Genomic DNA, 17,246 nt, shown 5'->3' on the forward strand with positions numbered 1-17,246 from the left:
GAAATTTAAAAGGAGAGAAAAAACGTCTCCTCCTCACCCCCCATAGGCTATGTTCACACATAATATTTTTGTAATTTCTCATTAATTTCAATAATGAAAAAACACTGGAAAAATGCTGCAAAAGCGCTGAAAAAATTGGCAAGCACCTTTCAAAAATGCAGCCATTTTCCTTTTTAGTCAATAAATAAATGGAATCATGTGCATGAGATTTCTCACATTTTTTTTCCGGTTTGTAATTGGGACTCCTAGACTGGTGGAGCCTATGCACTAAGTGCAACACCTATCAAAAATTGAAAGGAGGGCTTGCAATACACCCTGGAATACACATACAGGATGTCCTCATAAAATGTTTTTTCCCTATTTGGAAGAAGTGAGACTCCTAGGCTGGTAAAGCATATGCACTATGTGCAAGGGCTGCCAAAAATTATAGGGAGGAACTCCAATACACCCTGAAACACACAGAGTAGGGCCTCAGAAAACATTTACATTTAGGAGTAGTACTTCTGTGGCAAACAAGGAGCCCTGGATTTGAGGCCACTACTCAGGGTACAACTGGCACAACAAGGACCTTCACGCAACTGACTCTGATTTTGCTCATTAGTGTGAGTGGCACGTGACAGTTCCTCCTGTGCTGGCTCAGGGCATCAGGCAGCCCCAAGGTTTCAAATAGATTGAAGCAGGAGTTTCCAATTATTTATTTTTATCTTCTTGGAGAACTTTGCCAATGAAAATTCATGAACCATGTGAGGGAATTTCTTCAACCCATCCTGGGGAAAGAACACCACAAGTCCTTCATCCATTTTTTCACACAAGAGTTGCATTTAGGCCTTTCTCCCAATTTTTAAATGCATCTTTATTGTTTTACATGGAGTTGAGGCAAATCTAAAGCTCGCAGGCCATAGTGACTGCTCCCTCCCTGCTAAAGTTGATTTTGTGGGTTTATAATGCTACCAGGGGTAATAACTGAAGATGCAGACAAGCTGACTGTTCGGCGAGCGGCAGGCCCTGCGGGGCTCGGCCAGCGGCAGGCCCTGCGGGGCTCGGCCAGCGGCAGGCCCTGCGGGGCTCGGCCAGCGGCAGGCCCTGCGGGGCTCGGCCAGCGGCAGGCCCTGCGGGGCTCGGCCAGCGGCAGGCCCTGCGGGGCTCGGCCAGCGGCAGGCCCTGCGGTGCTCGGCCAGCGGCAGGCCCTGCGGGGCTCGGCCAGCGGCAGGCCCTGCTACTTTGGCTGCCGCTGGTTTGTACTTTTCTAAGAGTGTCTTGAAGGTATTCCTGCGTCGGTCTATTCACATCAATAGTACAATGCTGTAATACTGCTATATAGTCGGCCGATAGATGGATCTCCAGATGTGATAATGGCCTGTTCTAAGGATAAGTCAGGAAACTGTAGAGGTTGGGAAATGCACTTGATGTTGTGCAGTGGACTAGTCCGAAACGAAAATGTTATTTTATTCCTGAATTGTAAAGCGCTGCGAAATATATTGCGCTATATAAATAAAAAATATTATTATTACTCCTAAAGCTCTATTTAAATTTACAATTTAATATTTTTCTAATATACTCTAATTAAAAATTCCCTATCTCTCCCTCGCCTCTCAAAATGCTATATTTTTAAATTTCTGCTTTGGTGTCGCTTCGTTTGAAAATTCAAATGCATGTTTGGAGGCTCAAACGAGTCGTGATCAGGGCGGGCACTGTCGCAGCCTCTGCCCCCTCCCTGAAATGAATTGTCCTCAGTGAAGTCAATTTTAGGGGCTGAGCTCACCCCTGCTCTATTGAATATACGCTGGTTGTCAATTACAATGGATGCTCAGTAGAATCTTGACACTGTGCAGAATTCTTCTCAGTGCACAATGGCAGTGCACTCTCTCGCCGGCTCTGATTAGAAGTGACAAGCTGGCAGCAGACTGCACTGTCAGTGCACATAGTAAGTAAAGATCAAGCAAGCAGAGACCAGCACCGCCCCCGCAAGTGACGTCACTTGTGACCAGAGCTAACGAGGGAGTGCACTTTCATTGTGCACTGAGAAGAATAGTGCAATGGTGAATAAAATCAGACTGGATGTTTAATTGCCGAAGAAAAACATTCTCAAAAGGTCCAGAAATGAGTGCATTGCTTAAGTGGTGTGCATCGGGGCGAGACTATGCGGATCGGGTCCTCTGTATATATTCCTCCTCCTACGTCTTCCGTACTTCCCCCTTTTCTTTATTTAATTTTCGCATTGTGCCGTCATTACCACTGTTGGCGCCGCAGATAGCGGCACACGCATGCGCTGACTCCGCAATATATACATAGTTCCCGCCCCGCCACACACGTCAGTCAAGCAATGCACTCATTTTTGGACCTTTATGAACGTTTTTTTTTCGGCAATCAAACATCCAGTCTGGAAAGGAAAGGTATGATTTTATTCCCCATCGTAGCGCCAGTATGGCACCGCCTTTACTTTATATTAGAAAATGCTGCTGGTTGGTTCTCTAATAGGAGAATCAAGTTACTGGGACACTTTCACCACAGCCAAGAAAAGGTGAGGGGGGGGGAGACACACGCACAGCCAAGAGGAGGTGAGGGGGGGGAGACACACGCACAGCCAAGAGGAGGTGAGGGGGGGGAGACACACGCACAGCCAAGAGGAGGTGAGGGGGGGAGACACACGCACAGCCAAGAGGAGGTGAGGGGGGGAGACACACGCACAGCCAAGAGGAGGTGAGGGGGGGAGACACACGCACAGCCAAGAGGAGGTGAGGGGGGGGGAGACACACGCACAGCCAAGAGGAGGTGAGGGGGGGAGACACACGCACAGCCAAGAGGAGGTGAGGGGGGGGGAGACACACGCACAGCCAAGAGGAGGTGAGGGGGGGAGACACACGCACAGCCAAGAGGAGGTGAGGGGGGGAGACACACGCACAGCCAAGAGGAGGTGAGGGGGGGAGACACACGCACAGCCAAGAGGAGGTGAGGGGGGGAGACACACGCACAGCCAAGAGGAGGTGAGGGGGGGAGACACACGCACAGCCAAGAGGAGGTGAGGGGGGGAGACACACGCACAGCCAAGAGGAGGTGAGGGGGGGAGACACACGCACAGCCAAGAGGAGGTGAGGGGGGGAGACACACGCACAGCCAAGAGGAGGTGAGGGGGGGAGACACACGCACAGCCAAGAGGAGGTGAGGGGGGGAGACACACGCACAGCCAAGAGGAGGTGAGGGGGGGAGACACACGCACAGCCAAGAGGAGGTGAGGGGGGGGGAGACACACGCACAGCCAAGAGGAGGTGAGGGGGGGGGAGACACACGCACAGCCAAGAGGAGGTGAGGGGGGGGGGGGACACACGCACAGCCAAGAGGAGGTGAGGGGGGGGGGGGAGACACACGCACAGCCAAGAGGAGGTGAGGGGGGGGAGACACACACACACACAGCCAAGAGGAGGTGAGGGGACACACACACACACACACACACACAGCCAAGAGGAGGTGAGGGGACACACACACACACACACACACACAGCCAAGAGGAGGTGAGGGGACACACACACACAGCCAAGAGGAGGTGAGGGGACACACACACACACACACACAGCCAAGAGGAGGTGAAGAGGACACGGACACACACACACACACACACACACACACACAGCCAAGAGGAGGTGAGGGGACACACACACACACACACAGCCAAGAGGAGGTGAGGGGGCACACACACACACACACAGCCAAGAGGAGGTGAGGGGACACACACACACACACACACAGCCACACAGCCAAGAGGAGGTGAGGGGACACACACACACACACACACAGCCAAGAGGAGGTGAGGGGACACACACACACACACACACAGCCAAGAGGAGGTGAGGGGACACATACACACACACACAGCCAAGAGGAGGTGAGGGGACACACACACACACACACACACACACACACACACACACACACACACACACACACACAGCCAAGAGGAGGTGAGGGGACACACACACACACACACACACACACACACAGCCAAGAGGAGGTGAGGGGACACACACACACACACAGCCAAGAGGAGGTGAGGGGACACACACACACACACACACAAGGAGGTGAGGGGACACACACACACACACAAGGAGGTGAGGGGACACACACAAGGAGGTGAGGGGACACACACACACAAGGAGGTGAGGGGACACACACACACACAAGGAGGTGAGGGGACACACACACACACAAGGAGGTGAGGGGACACACACACACACAAGGAGGTGAGGGGACACACACACACACAAGGAGGTGAGGGGACACACACACACACACACACACGGAGGTGAGGGGACACACACACACACACAAGGAGGTGAGGGGACACACACACACACAAGGAGGTGAGGGGACACACACACACACAAGGAGGTGAGGGGACACACACACACAAGGAGGTGAGGGGACACACACACACAAGGAGGTGAGGGGACACACACACACAAGGAGGTGAGGGGACACACACACACAAGGAGGTGAGGGGACACACACACAAGGAGGTGAGGGGACACACACACACAAGGAGGTGAGGGGACACACACACACAAGGAGGTGAGGGGACACACACACACAAGGAGGTGAGGGGACACACACACACAGGGAGGTGAGGGGACACACACACACAAGGAGGTGAGGGGACACACACACACAAGGAGGTGAGGGGACACACACACACAAGGAGGTGAGGGGACACACACACACAAGGAGGTGAGGGGACACACACACACAAGGAGGTGAGGGGACACACACACACAAGGAGGTGAGGGGACACACACACACAAGGAGGTGAGGGGACACACACACACACAAGGAGGTGAGGGGACACACACACACACAAGGAGGTGAGGGGACACACACACACACAAGGAGGTGAGGGGACACACACACACACACGGAGGTGAGGGGACACACACACACACACACACACACACACACAGGGAGCTGAGGAGCACACAGCAGTACGCGGTGTCGGTGCCGTCCCTGGGTGACCTGTGTCAGCAGCCGCTGTCTCTACCTGCACGGACCCATCCTTCAGCCGTTGCTCTACTGACACCTGGCGGCCACCGCTCTACACTGCAGCTACCGCAACCTCTAATCGGCTGCCGCGCGCCCTAGTGGCCGCTGTCGGTATCGCTCTCCCTTCTGCCCAGCAGTCACCGCAGCCTGCTGTCACCGGCAGCCGGGGCCACCGAATAATCTCTGCAAGATGGCGGAAGGCGAGAGCCTGGAGAGCGTCACCGAGCACGAGAGGATCCTGCAGGAGATCGAGAGCACAGACACGGCCTGTGTGGGGCCTACGCTCCGGTAAGGGCCGGGAGGAGGGAGGGATCCAGGTGCAGGAGGGTCATTGATTCGTTGCGGGATCGGATTTCCTCCTTTGTGTCTCCCCCTCCCACACTGCTATATGTCCTGCCGCCCACCCGTGTCCCCCGGTGCCCGGGCATCACCCTGGCCGCACTCACTGGTATATATGGATACACTGTGTACAGAGGATACGCATGGATCTGGGCAGTAGCTGAATATGTGTCCTATTCATCACACACACACGTTACTAATCTGCAAATGATGGAAAAATGAAAACAAATTTCCAAAAACATCTGGATTTAGTCAGTATTGCGTATGAGAGATCCCTGCTATCAGTGAAAATAATAATGGACGAAAATCATCAAGATCCACTGCTGGCAGCTCTTTTGCAATTGCCAACCATTGACATCCTGGATATGCTCAGTGGGAGACAAGTGCGGAGACGCTGCAGCCACGGCAACATGTTTAGCCTACATGGTGCACAGCGACACGTTTAGGCCACGCCGACTGCTCACAGCAATATGATAAACATGGCATTGTTGGGTTGTAAAACATCTCCTGGGATACTTTGGAAAATGGCGGCAGCACTGGCACCAAATCCATGTAGTGCCGAGCTGTTAGTGCACCGGGTGAACACTGGAGGGGCCGAGGAGTGTCGTAGTATATATAATATTCTTATATATGGTACCATAGTATATAGTGCATACATATTTACGGTATATAGGCAGCACGGTGGCTCAGTGGTTAGCACTGCAGTCTTGCAGCGCTGGGGTCCTGGGTTTGAATCCCACCAAGGACAACATCTGCAAGGAGTTTGTATGTTCTTCCCATGCTTCTGTGGGTTTCCTCCCACACTCCAAAGACATACAGATAGGGAATTTAGATTGTGAGCCCCAATGGGGACAGTGTTACCATTGTATGTAAAGCGCTGCGGAATATGTTAGCGCTTTATAAAAATAAAGATCTATTTATTTTTATTTATATAGTACTGTACATCATCTGTAGTTATATACACTGCTGTATATGTATACGCTATATACTCTGGTGCTAGGTGCTGTATATAGCAGTATTATATACCTACAGTATACCACTTCTACAGTCATTTCCCGGACGCTACACCCCGTACCTGTCTCCTCTCCTGAGAACTTCTCCCGATCTGCCCCTGGATCTCCCGGGAGAAGTTTCACGCAAAAATAATATGGCCACATTAGTCCCTGATACCTAGAGACCTCTGAAGGATCTACTATCAAAATATTTCATCAACATTACAAGCTTGGACAATTACGCTAAATGCATTTTATTTATTTACTTATTTAATTTCTACAATATTTTCTTTTCTTTTCAATTATGCATATCACTAACATAAAAACAAAATAATCAGAAGTCTTGAAATTGTCACTTTAGCCTCCAATGCTAAACTCACACTTCCTGTTCTGTACAGAACCTTTCAGCAGTCTCATTATCATGACAAACAGGATTAAAGAGCCTGATAACACCTCTATACACACTAGATAACACAGGATCCACCATTCACAATAGGTTATGTCACAACTCACCTCCTCCCCCTCCTGTACATAAGTGGTGTTGCAGCTCACCTCATCCTGGCCTGTACACAATAGGTGATGTCACAGATCACCTCCCCCCTCCTGTATATAATAGGTGATGTCACAGCTCCCCTTCATCCCCTCCTTTACGCAGTAGGGGATGTCACATCTCACTTCCTCCCCTCCTGTATGAAATATGTGATGTCACAGCTCACTTCCTCCCCTCCTGTATGAAATAGGTGATGTCACAGCTCACCTCCTCCCCTCCTGCATGAAATAGGTGTTGTCATAGCTCACCTCTTCCCCTCCTGTATGAAATAGGTGGTCACAGCTCTCCTCCTTCCTCTCTTGTACACAATTGGTGATGTCACAGCTCACTTCATCCCCCTCCTTTACACAATAGGTGATGTCACAGCTCAGCTACTCCCCTTCTGTACATAATAGGGGATGTCACAGCTCACCTACTCCCCTCCTGTATGCAATAGCTGATGTTACAGCTGACGCCCTCCTGTGCTTAATAGGTCATGTCACAGCTCACCTACTTCCCTCCTTTATGTAATAGGGGATTGTTACAGCTCACCTCCCTCTCCTTTACGCAATAGGTGATGTCTCAGCTCACCTGCTCCCCTCCTGTATGTAATAGATGTCACAGCTCACCTCCTTCCCTCCCTTCTAAATTGCCAAGATGAGGGCACACTCAGATAACACATCTATCCAAATGAATAAGGTATGAGTCAGTCTATTGCTCCTAATGTACAGTGTCTTGAAAAAGTATTCATACCCTGTGAATGTTTCTGTATCTTTTCACGTTACACCCACAAACTTGAATGTATAGGAGTGGATTTATAGAACTGTAAAAACAATAATCACCCCCCAGTAGCAAATGTGAACACAACCTCTATGCTGCGCCATAAGGAGGAATAGAGAAAGACCAGTCTGGCCGCAGTATAAGACTATTAGAGGATTTTGTGAGTTTATTATATTTTTTCTGCGCTTACTTGCGGATTTTTAAATAGTTTGTGTCTTTCTTTTACTTGCTTTGTGACCCTTGGCTTTTGTGTCTTTTTGCTGTCATATTTTAAATTAAGCTGCTTTGTGTTTGTCCTGATATTTGACTTTGACAAAACTTTATTGATACGGTCCTGTGCGGATCATATTCCTTTTTGATGCGTTTCTGCAGCGGAAATGTACTAGATATGCAGTGGATTTACCGCATCTAATGCAAATCTATGGGGAAAATCTGCACAGAAAACAGCGTAATCACATGAGAAATAGACCAGTTGTGGCTATAGTTTACTGGAACTATAAAGGTACACATTATTTATTACAGACATTTCTGCATCAAAAATGTCTCTGCAGGAAAAACACTGCATAAAAATGAGAAGTTTTGCGTTTTTAATGCTTTTTTTAATGCATATTGTTTTCCCATTCATTTGAAAAATGCTGAAATAATTGACATTCTGCAGATCCGAGCCTGGTTGACATCTTCGAGGAAAAGTACCGTATTTTTCGGACTATAAGGCGCACATAAAACCTATGATTTTCTCAGAAATCGAAAGTGCACCTTATAGTCCGGTGCGCCTTGTATATGAATACAAGCGAGCATTATGCCTCCTGTTAAGAGTCAAGCTTACTCACCTAAACCGTTCGCTCCGGCGCTGGTTGATCAGATGGGCGGCGCTGTTTCCGGGACCGGCGCCTCCTCTTTTGGCCATCTTGCTCCTCTGTCTTCTGAAGCCTGTGTGCATGACACATCCACGTCATACACACTCGCCGGCACTGAGATCCTGCGCAGGCGCACTACAATACCGTACTTTGATCTGCCCTGAGCAGGGCAGATCAAAGTGCGCCTGCGCAGGACCTCAGTGCCGGCGAGTGTGTATGACGTGGATGCGTCATACACACAGGCTTGAGAAGACAGAGGAGCAAGATGGCCGAAAGAGGAGGCGCCGGTCCCGGAGAACAGCACCGCCCATCTGGCCAACCAGCACCGGAGCGACCGGTTTAGGTGAGTAAAGTGTTTTTTATGTTCTACAGTGCGGCCTGCGCACTTATATACAGCATGTTAGAATGCTGTATATAAGAGCAGCGTCGGACTGGCTACCGGAGGAATCTCCAGTAATGCCAGGCCTGGATTCAGGTACCTGCAGTGCACTTTGGAGCTCTCACCTGAGCTCTTGAGTGCAGCCTAGACTGTACCGCGAGCGCCGAGTGATTGATTCCCCAACGATTGCGGTTCAGTCCATGACAGCTGCAGACATCCCGGGCTGATCTCCGGTGCTCTCACCTGAACTCCGGATTGCGCTGCGGTTTATAATCCAGTGCGCCTTATATATGAACCTAGGAGCCTTAGCAGGCTCTCATTGCTAATGCGCCTTATAATCCGGTGCGCCTTATAGTCCGAAAAATACGGTAAGCGGCGTCTGCAGGGACTTCAGGAACCTCATTCACTTTGCCAGGACAGTCAAATAGATTTTTTCACAGCAAAAAACTCGATGTGTGGACATGCTCTCACCTTCTGTCATCTTTTTACCATATTTTTTGGATTATAAGGCTATGTGCGCACGTTGCGTCGTTGTAGTTGCAGTTCAAAAAGCATCCTCTGGCAGAAAGGACAATGCTTTTGGCTTTAAAAATGCATGTAAAACGCAAAGAAAGTAGCCTATGCGCACCTTGTGGTTTTCATGAGTTTTTAGTGCTTTTCCGGTGCTTTTAGAAACGCTGCAGTTTTGTATTAAATTGAATGGATGGGAAACGCAGCCAAAATGGCAAAAACAATTGACATGCTGCTTCTTTAAACGCTGAGTTTTTGCCCAAATTTATGCAAATTAACCGCAGCGTTTTGAACAGTAAAGTGCTCACAAGAAAGCTCAATGTCCCGTTGACTTTGCTTGAAAAGCATAACACAAGCATTTTGGCATGAAAACGCTGCAGTTAAAAAAGCAGTGGAAAAGCAGGTAAAAAAGCAAAGTGCGCACATAGCCTTAGGCTGCTTTCACACATCCAGTTTTTTCCTGTGCGGCACAATCCGGCGCTTTGCAGAAAAAACTGAACCGTTTTTTTTTGCCGCCGGTTGCGTTTTTTTTGCATAGACTTACATTTGTGCCGTATTGTGCCGCATGGGCTTGCGTTCCGTCCGTTTTTTGCCGCGTGCGGTAGATTTAGCCGATGCGGCGGCCGGATGGAACGTTGCCTGGCACGTTTTTTTGTCCGGCAAAAAAACCCCGCATTGCGCTGCATCCGGCCGATGTGGCGCGATTTGCAATGCATGCCTATGGACGCCGCATGCGGCGTCCTGCGGCAAACAACGCATCCGGCCGCCGCATTCGTTTTTTTCCAATGCGCATGCTCAGTAGCCTGCCACAAGCGGCAAAAACCGGACGGGCCACATGTAAAACGCTTATGCAAAGGATGCGGTTTTGTCGCCACATCCGTTGCATAGGTTTTAGAGCCGGATAGGCCGGCTCTGCTAAAACCGGAGGTGTGAAAGCAGCCTTAGACACACTTTTCCTCACAAAAATTAGGGAGGAAATTGGGGGGTGCGTCTTATAATCTGAATGTAGCTTACTGGGGGGTGGTGGAGAGGGGTCACAGGAGGCAAGGGCAATGCTGCGGGCCGTGCGCCGTTCGCTGATGCTGATGTCGGGCTGTGCTCGCTGCAGGGGGTGAGGCAGGGGCCATCCTGAAAATGTTGGCGATGCGGGCATCAAAGAATAGCTCTCATAGTCGGCGTATGCGCAGATTGAGCTCTCGGCTCAAGATCTCATCTGGTCACGTGCCGCCTCCATCCCATTGATCTTCCAGCAGCAGACTTAGGCCCCTTTCACACATCAGTTTTTTGCCATTGGTCACAATCTGTTTTCTCGACGGATCTGTCGCAGATTGTGTTTAATCTGATGCGACGGATCCGTTTTTCGATGGATCTGACTTGCTGGGGGCTAAATAATAATTGGAGCATGCTCAGTTAACAAAAACGGAATCCGTCATTTGATGGATTATGACGGATCCTGCGCCCATAGGCTTCCACTCTACCAAACAACGGACGGCGACTGATCCATCGCTGTCCGGTTTTTCGACGTACACAAGAAACGTTGCTGTGGATGTCGTCTCCGTCCGATGGACAAACATTTTTCGACGGATCCGTCGAACGACGCATTAAACGTGAGGCCATCCGTCGCTAATACAAGTTGATGAGAAAAAAATGGAACCAGCGGCATCAGTCACCGGATCTGTTTTTTTTCAAAATTTGTCGAATTGTGACTGATGGCAAAAAACTGATGTGTGAAAGGGGTCTTAAGGAAAATGTCACCCAGAAGTGGCGTGTGCATAGATGATATTTCGGCTCATCATTGAGCCGATAGCTCAATCTGGGCACACGCCGCCTCTGAGCGCCATTTCTTTGAAGCCCACACTGCTGACAGTTTCTGGATGCTCCTGCCTCACAGCACCCGCAGCGAGCATCTGGGACACCTGCTGCACCGCCGGCAGCATCACCCTGCTCCAGCACCACCCCTGCCTCTTATGACTTCACTACACCGCCGCTGCTGCCACCCCCCAGTAAGACATCACTGGATTATAACACGGACTCCATATTCTTTTTTTTACCTTTTATTCTCTCTAAATTTGGGGTGCATCTCATAAAAACGAAAAATACGATACTTCGCAAAACTGTTTTTTCATCCAGTCTTTAAAGGATCCATAATAGCTTATTGATGAGATATTAGATGGGTGGGGGTTCAACACGCGGCGGAGGCCTCTACACATCGAATAGAGCTGTGCTATATAGATTCTTTCAAACTGTGCACATCCAGGGGCCAGAGAAAATTACAGCTGAAGGGTGGGGTGCCGGGAGCTGGACCTGATCAGTCTTTTATTGATGACCTCTCTCACAGATATCCTATGTCAATATACTATGTCAGGACAACCCCTTTAAATGGAATCTGTCAGCAGGTTTTTGCTATGTAATCTGAACACGACATGCTGCAAGGGTTAACATAGAGCATTCAGGGCTGCCTGTCTTGTCAAGGTCCGATCTGTTCTTTATTTGCTGTTTGTTTAAGCAGCAGGACCCTTATCATTATTGTACTACAATGTCACACACATGGCAGTCCGGCATGACCCCTCCTCTGATCGTACAGTCAATGTAGAATCTCTACAGAAATCCCATGGCCACTATGCTTGTTTTTTCCACACCAAACACTGACCTGCGGTGCGCCTTTCCAGATTGCAGCATGTCAATTGTTTGCTGCGGATTCGCACGAGTCCTCCGTAGGGACAATACAGTGAGAGACTGAAAACCCTGATCGTGGGTATAAGGAGCTGCAGTCTCCTGCAGAGGAGACTCGCAGACCCGCAGGCCAGCACCCACCATGTCCAGGACGCAGTGAGTCCTGATCGTGGGCACATACCCTTAGTCTAAAAATTCTTCAGCCAATAAACTAAGTGATACATCGTTGGATTCAGAATCCCTATATTATGTTGCTCTCAGATAAGGTAGCAAAAACCTGCTGACAGATTCCCTCTAAGTATTTGGTGAGTTTTTTACCTCATTATTTGTAGCCAAAACCAAGAGTGGGTGATAAATCCAGAAGTGGTGCCCGTGTTTCTATTATTCTTTTCCTCTGATTGTTCCTCTCCTGGTTTTAACTGACCAATACTGAGGTAAAAAACTCACCAAATACTCAATGTGTGAACGTGGCCTTATCTGCGGAGACTCTCTCTTGGGTCAGTGTAAATTTATTATTGATTTAGTTGTATTATTGGGGGCTACATTGTTTTATGTGCAGAATTATATCATTGCAGATATCTTGCCATGAAATTAATGTTTTTCTGAGCTACATGAAATCCGTACATACTTTACTCTTGGGCCGAGGGCAGCGGGACCCCCTAAAAGGGTCAGTTTCTCTTTTAATCTTTGCCGCTCGGCCCCCGATACTCTTTTTCTTGTTTATGCCCCTATCAGGGGTTTGGAGTCCATATACCAGTATACTGTATATACTAACTGCAAAATGTTGTCATAGTGACTGAATATTTAAAGGGGAATTCCCACTTTAGACATTTAGGTTTATATCTGAAGGGACAATCCCCTTCTTATACGACCTTTGCACATGCCATCGCCCCTCTACGTTAGACCCGTTACCCGGCCGCCCTGTATATAGAATGTATGGCTAGTAAGATGGATTCCATGAAGTGGCCAATTATGAGGAATTCTGTCAGCAAAGTATAAATTGCATTATCCGATTATCTCATTTTGTCATCATCTCGGCTGAATCCAGGACAGATATTCCCTATGTCTCTGGGCTCAGGGAGCCGGTCCTGGATCTGTCATTTATGTGGTGATATTGTGTCAGCAAGTCAAGATGTCGGCTCATGTGACGCTCGTGTGCCTCCCCCCCGGGCCCCGGCCCTCACAGCACAATACCCGTCTTGTAGGATGATATAATTAGCTCCATGTTTATTATTTCAGCCACCACTAATGTTGGGTGGAGTTCACAGTCTGTCTCTTGTTGTGGAGCATAATCTGTTGACTGTGAGGCTCCTGTCATTAGCGTGCTGACAAGAGACCTGTGTCATTATGGGGGATCCCTGACCTTGGACCCTTGTCATTAATCTATATTTAGGGAGGGCTGAGGCATCTGTGCAGTGGCTAAACTTCTTGTGGTGTAATACTTTCTTTTGCCCTGTAGTGGGCGCTGCAGCAGAGACAAATAGCTGGCCACTAGGGATGAGCAAACCCTTCGGGGTTCATACCGGACACCTAGTATCAGGTGCTCAAACCCCAACATGGACTTCTCAGGGAAGTCCATGATCAAGTTTGCAGTTTGGATGCTTAATAAAATTTGTTGAAAGGCTGCAGCGCATCCAATCTACAAGCTTTTCGGCATTGGTAAGACGCCTGGACGCTGTTGGGAACAAAATAAAAAACAAAACAAAAATGAAATGGATTTTTGGTAACAAGGCAAGGTAAAGCAGACAGCTGGGGGCTGGTATTATCAGTCTGGGAAGGCCCATGGTCACTAAAGCTGGGTTCACACTAAGCGACAGCGACAACGACGTCGCTGTTACGTCACCATTTTCGGTGACGTAACAGCGACCTTGTAAGTCGCTGTTATGATCGCTGCTTAGCTGTCAAACACAGCAGAAGCAGCGATCATAACGTCGCTGTGCTACATGTGCAGAGAGCAGGGAGCCGCGCTTAGCGCTGGCTCCTTGCTCTCCTAGGTACAGTACACATCGGGTTAATTAACCCGATGTGTGCTGCAGCTACATGTCACAGTGCAGAGAGCAGGGAGCCGCGCGCACTGCTTAGCGCTGGCTCCTTGCTCTCCTTGCTACAGTATACATTGGGTTAATTACCCGATGTGTACTGCAGCCACAGGTGCACAGAGCAGGAGCCGGCGGCTGGCAGCAAGAGCGGAGGCTGGTAACGAAGGTAAATATCGGGTAACCAGGGAAAGGTCCTCCCTTGGTTACCCGATGTTTACGCTGGTTACAGCTTACCGCAGCTGCCAGACGCCGGCTCCTGCTGCCTGCTCGCTTCATTTCGTCGCTCTCTCGCTGTCACACACAGCGATGTGTGTGTCACAGCGGGAGAGTGACGACCAAAAAATGAAGCTGGACATTCAGCAACGACCGGCGACCTCACAGCAGGGGCCAGGTCGTTGCTGGATGTCACACACAGCGACAGCGACGGGACGTCGCTGCAACGTCACAGAAAATGGTGACGTAGCAGCGACGTCGTTGTCGTTGTCGCTGTGTGTGACACCAGCTTTAAGGTGGTGTCACACACAGCTACGACGACAACGACGTCGCTGCTAAGTCGCCATTTTCTGTGACGTAGCAGCGACGTCCCGTTGCTGTCGCTGTGTGTGACATCCAGCAACGACCTGGCCCCTGCTGTGAGGTTGCCGCTCGTTGCTGAATGTCCTGCTTCATTTTTTGCTCGTCGCTCTCCCGCTGTGAAGCGCACATCGCTGTGTGTGACAGCGAGAAAGCGACGAACTGAAGGGAGCAGGGAGCCGGCGTCTGGCAGCTGCGGTAAGCTGTAACCACGGTCAACATCGGGTAACTAAGGGAAGCCCTTTCCTTGGTTACTCGATATTTACCTTCGTTACCAGCGTCGCCGCTCTCACGCTGCCAGTGCCGGCTCCCTGCACATGTAGCTGGAGTACACATCGGGTAATTAACCCGATGTGTACTCTGGCTAGGAGTGCAGGGAACAGGGAGCCGGCACTGGCAGCGTGAGAGCGGCGGACGCTAGTAACTAAGGTAAATATCGGGTAACCAAGAGAAGTGCTTTCCTTGGTTACCCGATATTTACCTTAGTTACGCTTCCACGCGTCGCTGCTGGCTGGGGGCTGGTCACTGGTCGCTGGTGAGATCTGCCTGTTTGACAGCTCACCAGCGACCATTTAATGACGCAGCAGCGATCCTGATAAGGTCAGATCGCTGGTCGTGATCGCTGCTGCGTCGCTATGTGTGACACCACCTTTAGTGCTTCTAATCCTAACACTCCTCTTGGTATGTGTTGAATCTTGTTATTCTGTAATGACTCATATTGTGTGTACATGTCCCCTCTGAATTGTTAAGTGCTGCGGAATATGTTGTCGCTATATAAATAAAAAAATATTATTATTATTATTATTAATAATAAAAAAAACAGCCCGCAGCCAACCCAGAAGTTAAACATCTATTAAATGCACCAGTACTAGTTCTTTACCTTGGCTCTTCCTGATTGGCCTGATGTGGTGGCAATTGGGGTAATACATTTGGGGTTGATGTCAGCTGTGAATTAGCAGCTGGCATCAAGCCCAGGGGTTAGTAATGGATATGCGTCTAACAGACATCCCCATTACTAACCTGGTAAGTGTAAAGTAAAAAAAAACCACACACATACAGTGAAAAAATAGTTTTTGAATAAAGACTCCCCCACACTCCCTCATTCATCAATTTATTTATTTAAAAAATCCTCAAAGTTCTGACGTAATCCAGTGGTGTAATGTCTTATGACGCTCATCAAATCCTATAGAGCTTTGTTCTCAGAACGAGGCTCCATAGATCATTCCCGATTAGCGTCAGGTATGAGAGCCTCTACAATATTTTATAACCCCGTATTACAGCATGACATGGGGGTACTGTATACCCTAGGTGCGCAGGGCGGTGTATGGAGGAGGTTCAAACATTGCATGTGCTACCTGCTTTATAAATTAATACCTAGGTCAGGGTGCGATGGCCCCACCCCTAGAAAAAACAAGATTAGAGAGATAAAAAACATTCTGTGATATGGCAAAACAAATAAAAATTAATTTATTTAATTTTGTACTGGACTCTGAGTCTGTTGCTTGCGTTACATGTGTAAGCAATTTTGTAACCGGTGTAAATGTCGCCGTTCTCCCAAATCTGGCATTTTTTCTTTTCTTCCTGCCCCTGATATATGGTCCCTACTTCTTTGTATCTACATTTAGTCTTGTTAGCCAAGTGGGCGTGGTCCTCCGGTATTCTCTGTGGACGGCCTCCTGAGGACCAGACCCATTTTTCTATAAAGTCATTTTTTTTATATACAAAAGAGAGGGGGCCATATTTCAGGAATGGAGAGGGACAAAGAAAAAAAATGCAGTATATGATGCTGTGTTAACACGGTCGTACCTCATTAGCTGCAGAAGGCTGAAGCTTTAAGGATAGTCCGGCTGAGCCAGTGCTCACTACAATGGATGTGACCACCTGTTCTGATCCGTACAATCTGACGCGTCAGTTCCTCCAGCTGCATCACCATTGTTGTAGTGTCCCAGTAACAATAGCACCGAGAGGACGTCTTCTGCGTCACCCTCCTGCCTCAGTGATCGCTGCCATCTGCTGCTGTTTCCTAGCTCAAGGGTCGGGTTGCAGGGAACAAATAGAAAAAGGTTAGGGGCAATGTTACCTGCACCCCTAAATACAGGACCCAGGTTACGTTAAAATTTATGTAAAGAAAATTTTCATAGTTATATATTATATATGTGAGGCAAATCCCGGGATATGAAGATGAATTATGACTCCAGTCATAATCTCTCATCACTCCCTGGCAGTGCCCCCTCCCTTCTCGTTCTCAATGTCCAGCATCTGTGAAGGTGTTACACCTCCATGGCCATGTCCTGTGATATGGAAATGAGGTGGTGTGGGAACAATGGACACAGGATGACTCCCTGCCGTCACCCTGTAACAAGAGTTGTATCTCATTAGCAAGGCTATGGAACTAGCAGACAGAACGACTCCAGTAAAAAATGGTTCATATCTCGCAAGCCATATTTCCGATAAATATGGCAACCATAAAAATGGTGTCTCCGCATGCGGACGATGCCGGCACACCCTTTTTATGGGAGCAGGACATTGGGAAATGCCCCAGGC

The 17,246-nt window shown here is 49.0% G+C and overlaps 1 protein-coding gene across 2 annotated transcripts in view; it reads left to right on the top strand.

Moving 5' to 3' along the window:
- The first annotated feature begins 4,978 nt into the window (after positions 1 to 4,978).
- Positions 4,979 to 17,246, top strand: part of EXOC6 (exocyst complex component 6) — a 364,846-nt gene continuing 352,578 nt past the window's right edge. Inside the window, exon 1 of one of the 2 annotated variants that reach the window (XM_075348570.1) lies at positions 4,979 to 5,319. In XM_075348570.1, the coding sequence (XP_075204685.1) occupies positions 5,222 to 5,319 (98 nt within the window). In that variant the 5' untranslated portion in view covers positions 4,979 to 5,221. The remainder of the gene's footprint in view (positions 5,320 to 17,246) is intronic. The other variant, XM_075348571.1, reaches the window with a different exon arrangement.

This window comes from Anomaloglossus baeobatrachus, chromosome 5 (genome assembly GCF_048569485.1).
Source record: "Anomaloglossus baeobatrachus isolate aAnoBae1 chromosome 5, aAnoBae1.hap1, whole genome shotgun sequence".
Classification (NCBI taxonomy): domain Eukaryota; kingdom Metazoa; phylum Chordata; class Amphibia; order Anura; family Aromobatidae; genus Anomaloglossus; species Anomaloglossus baeobatrachus.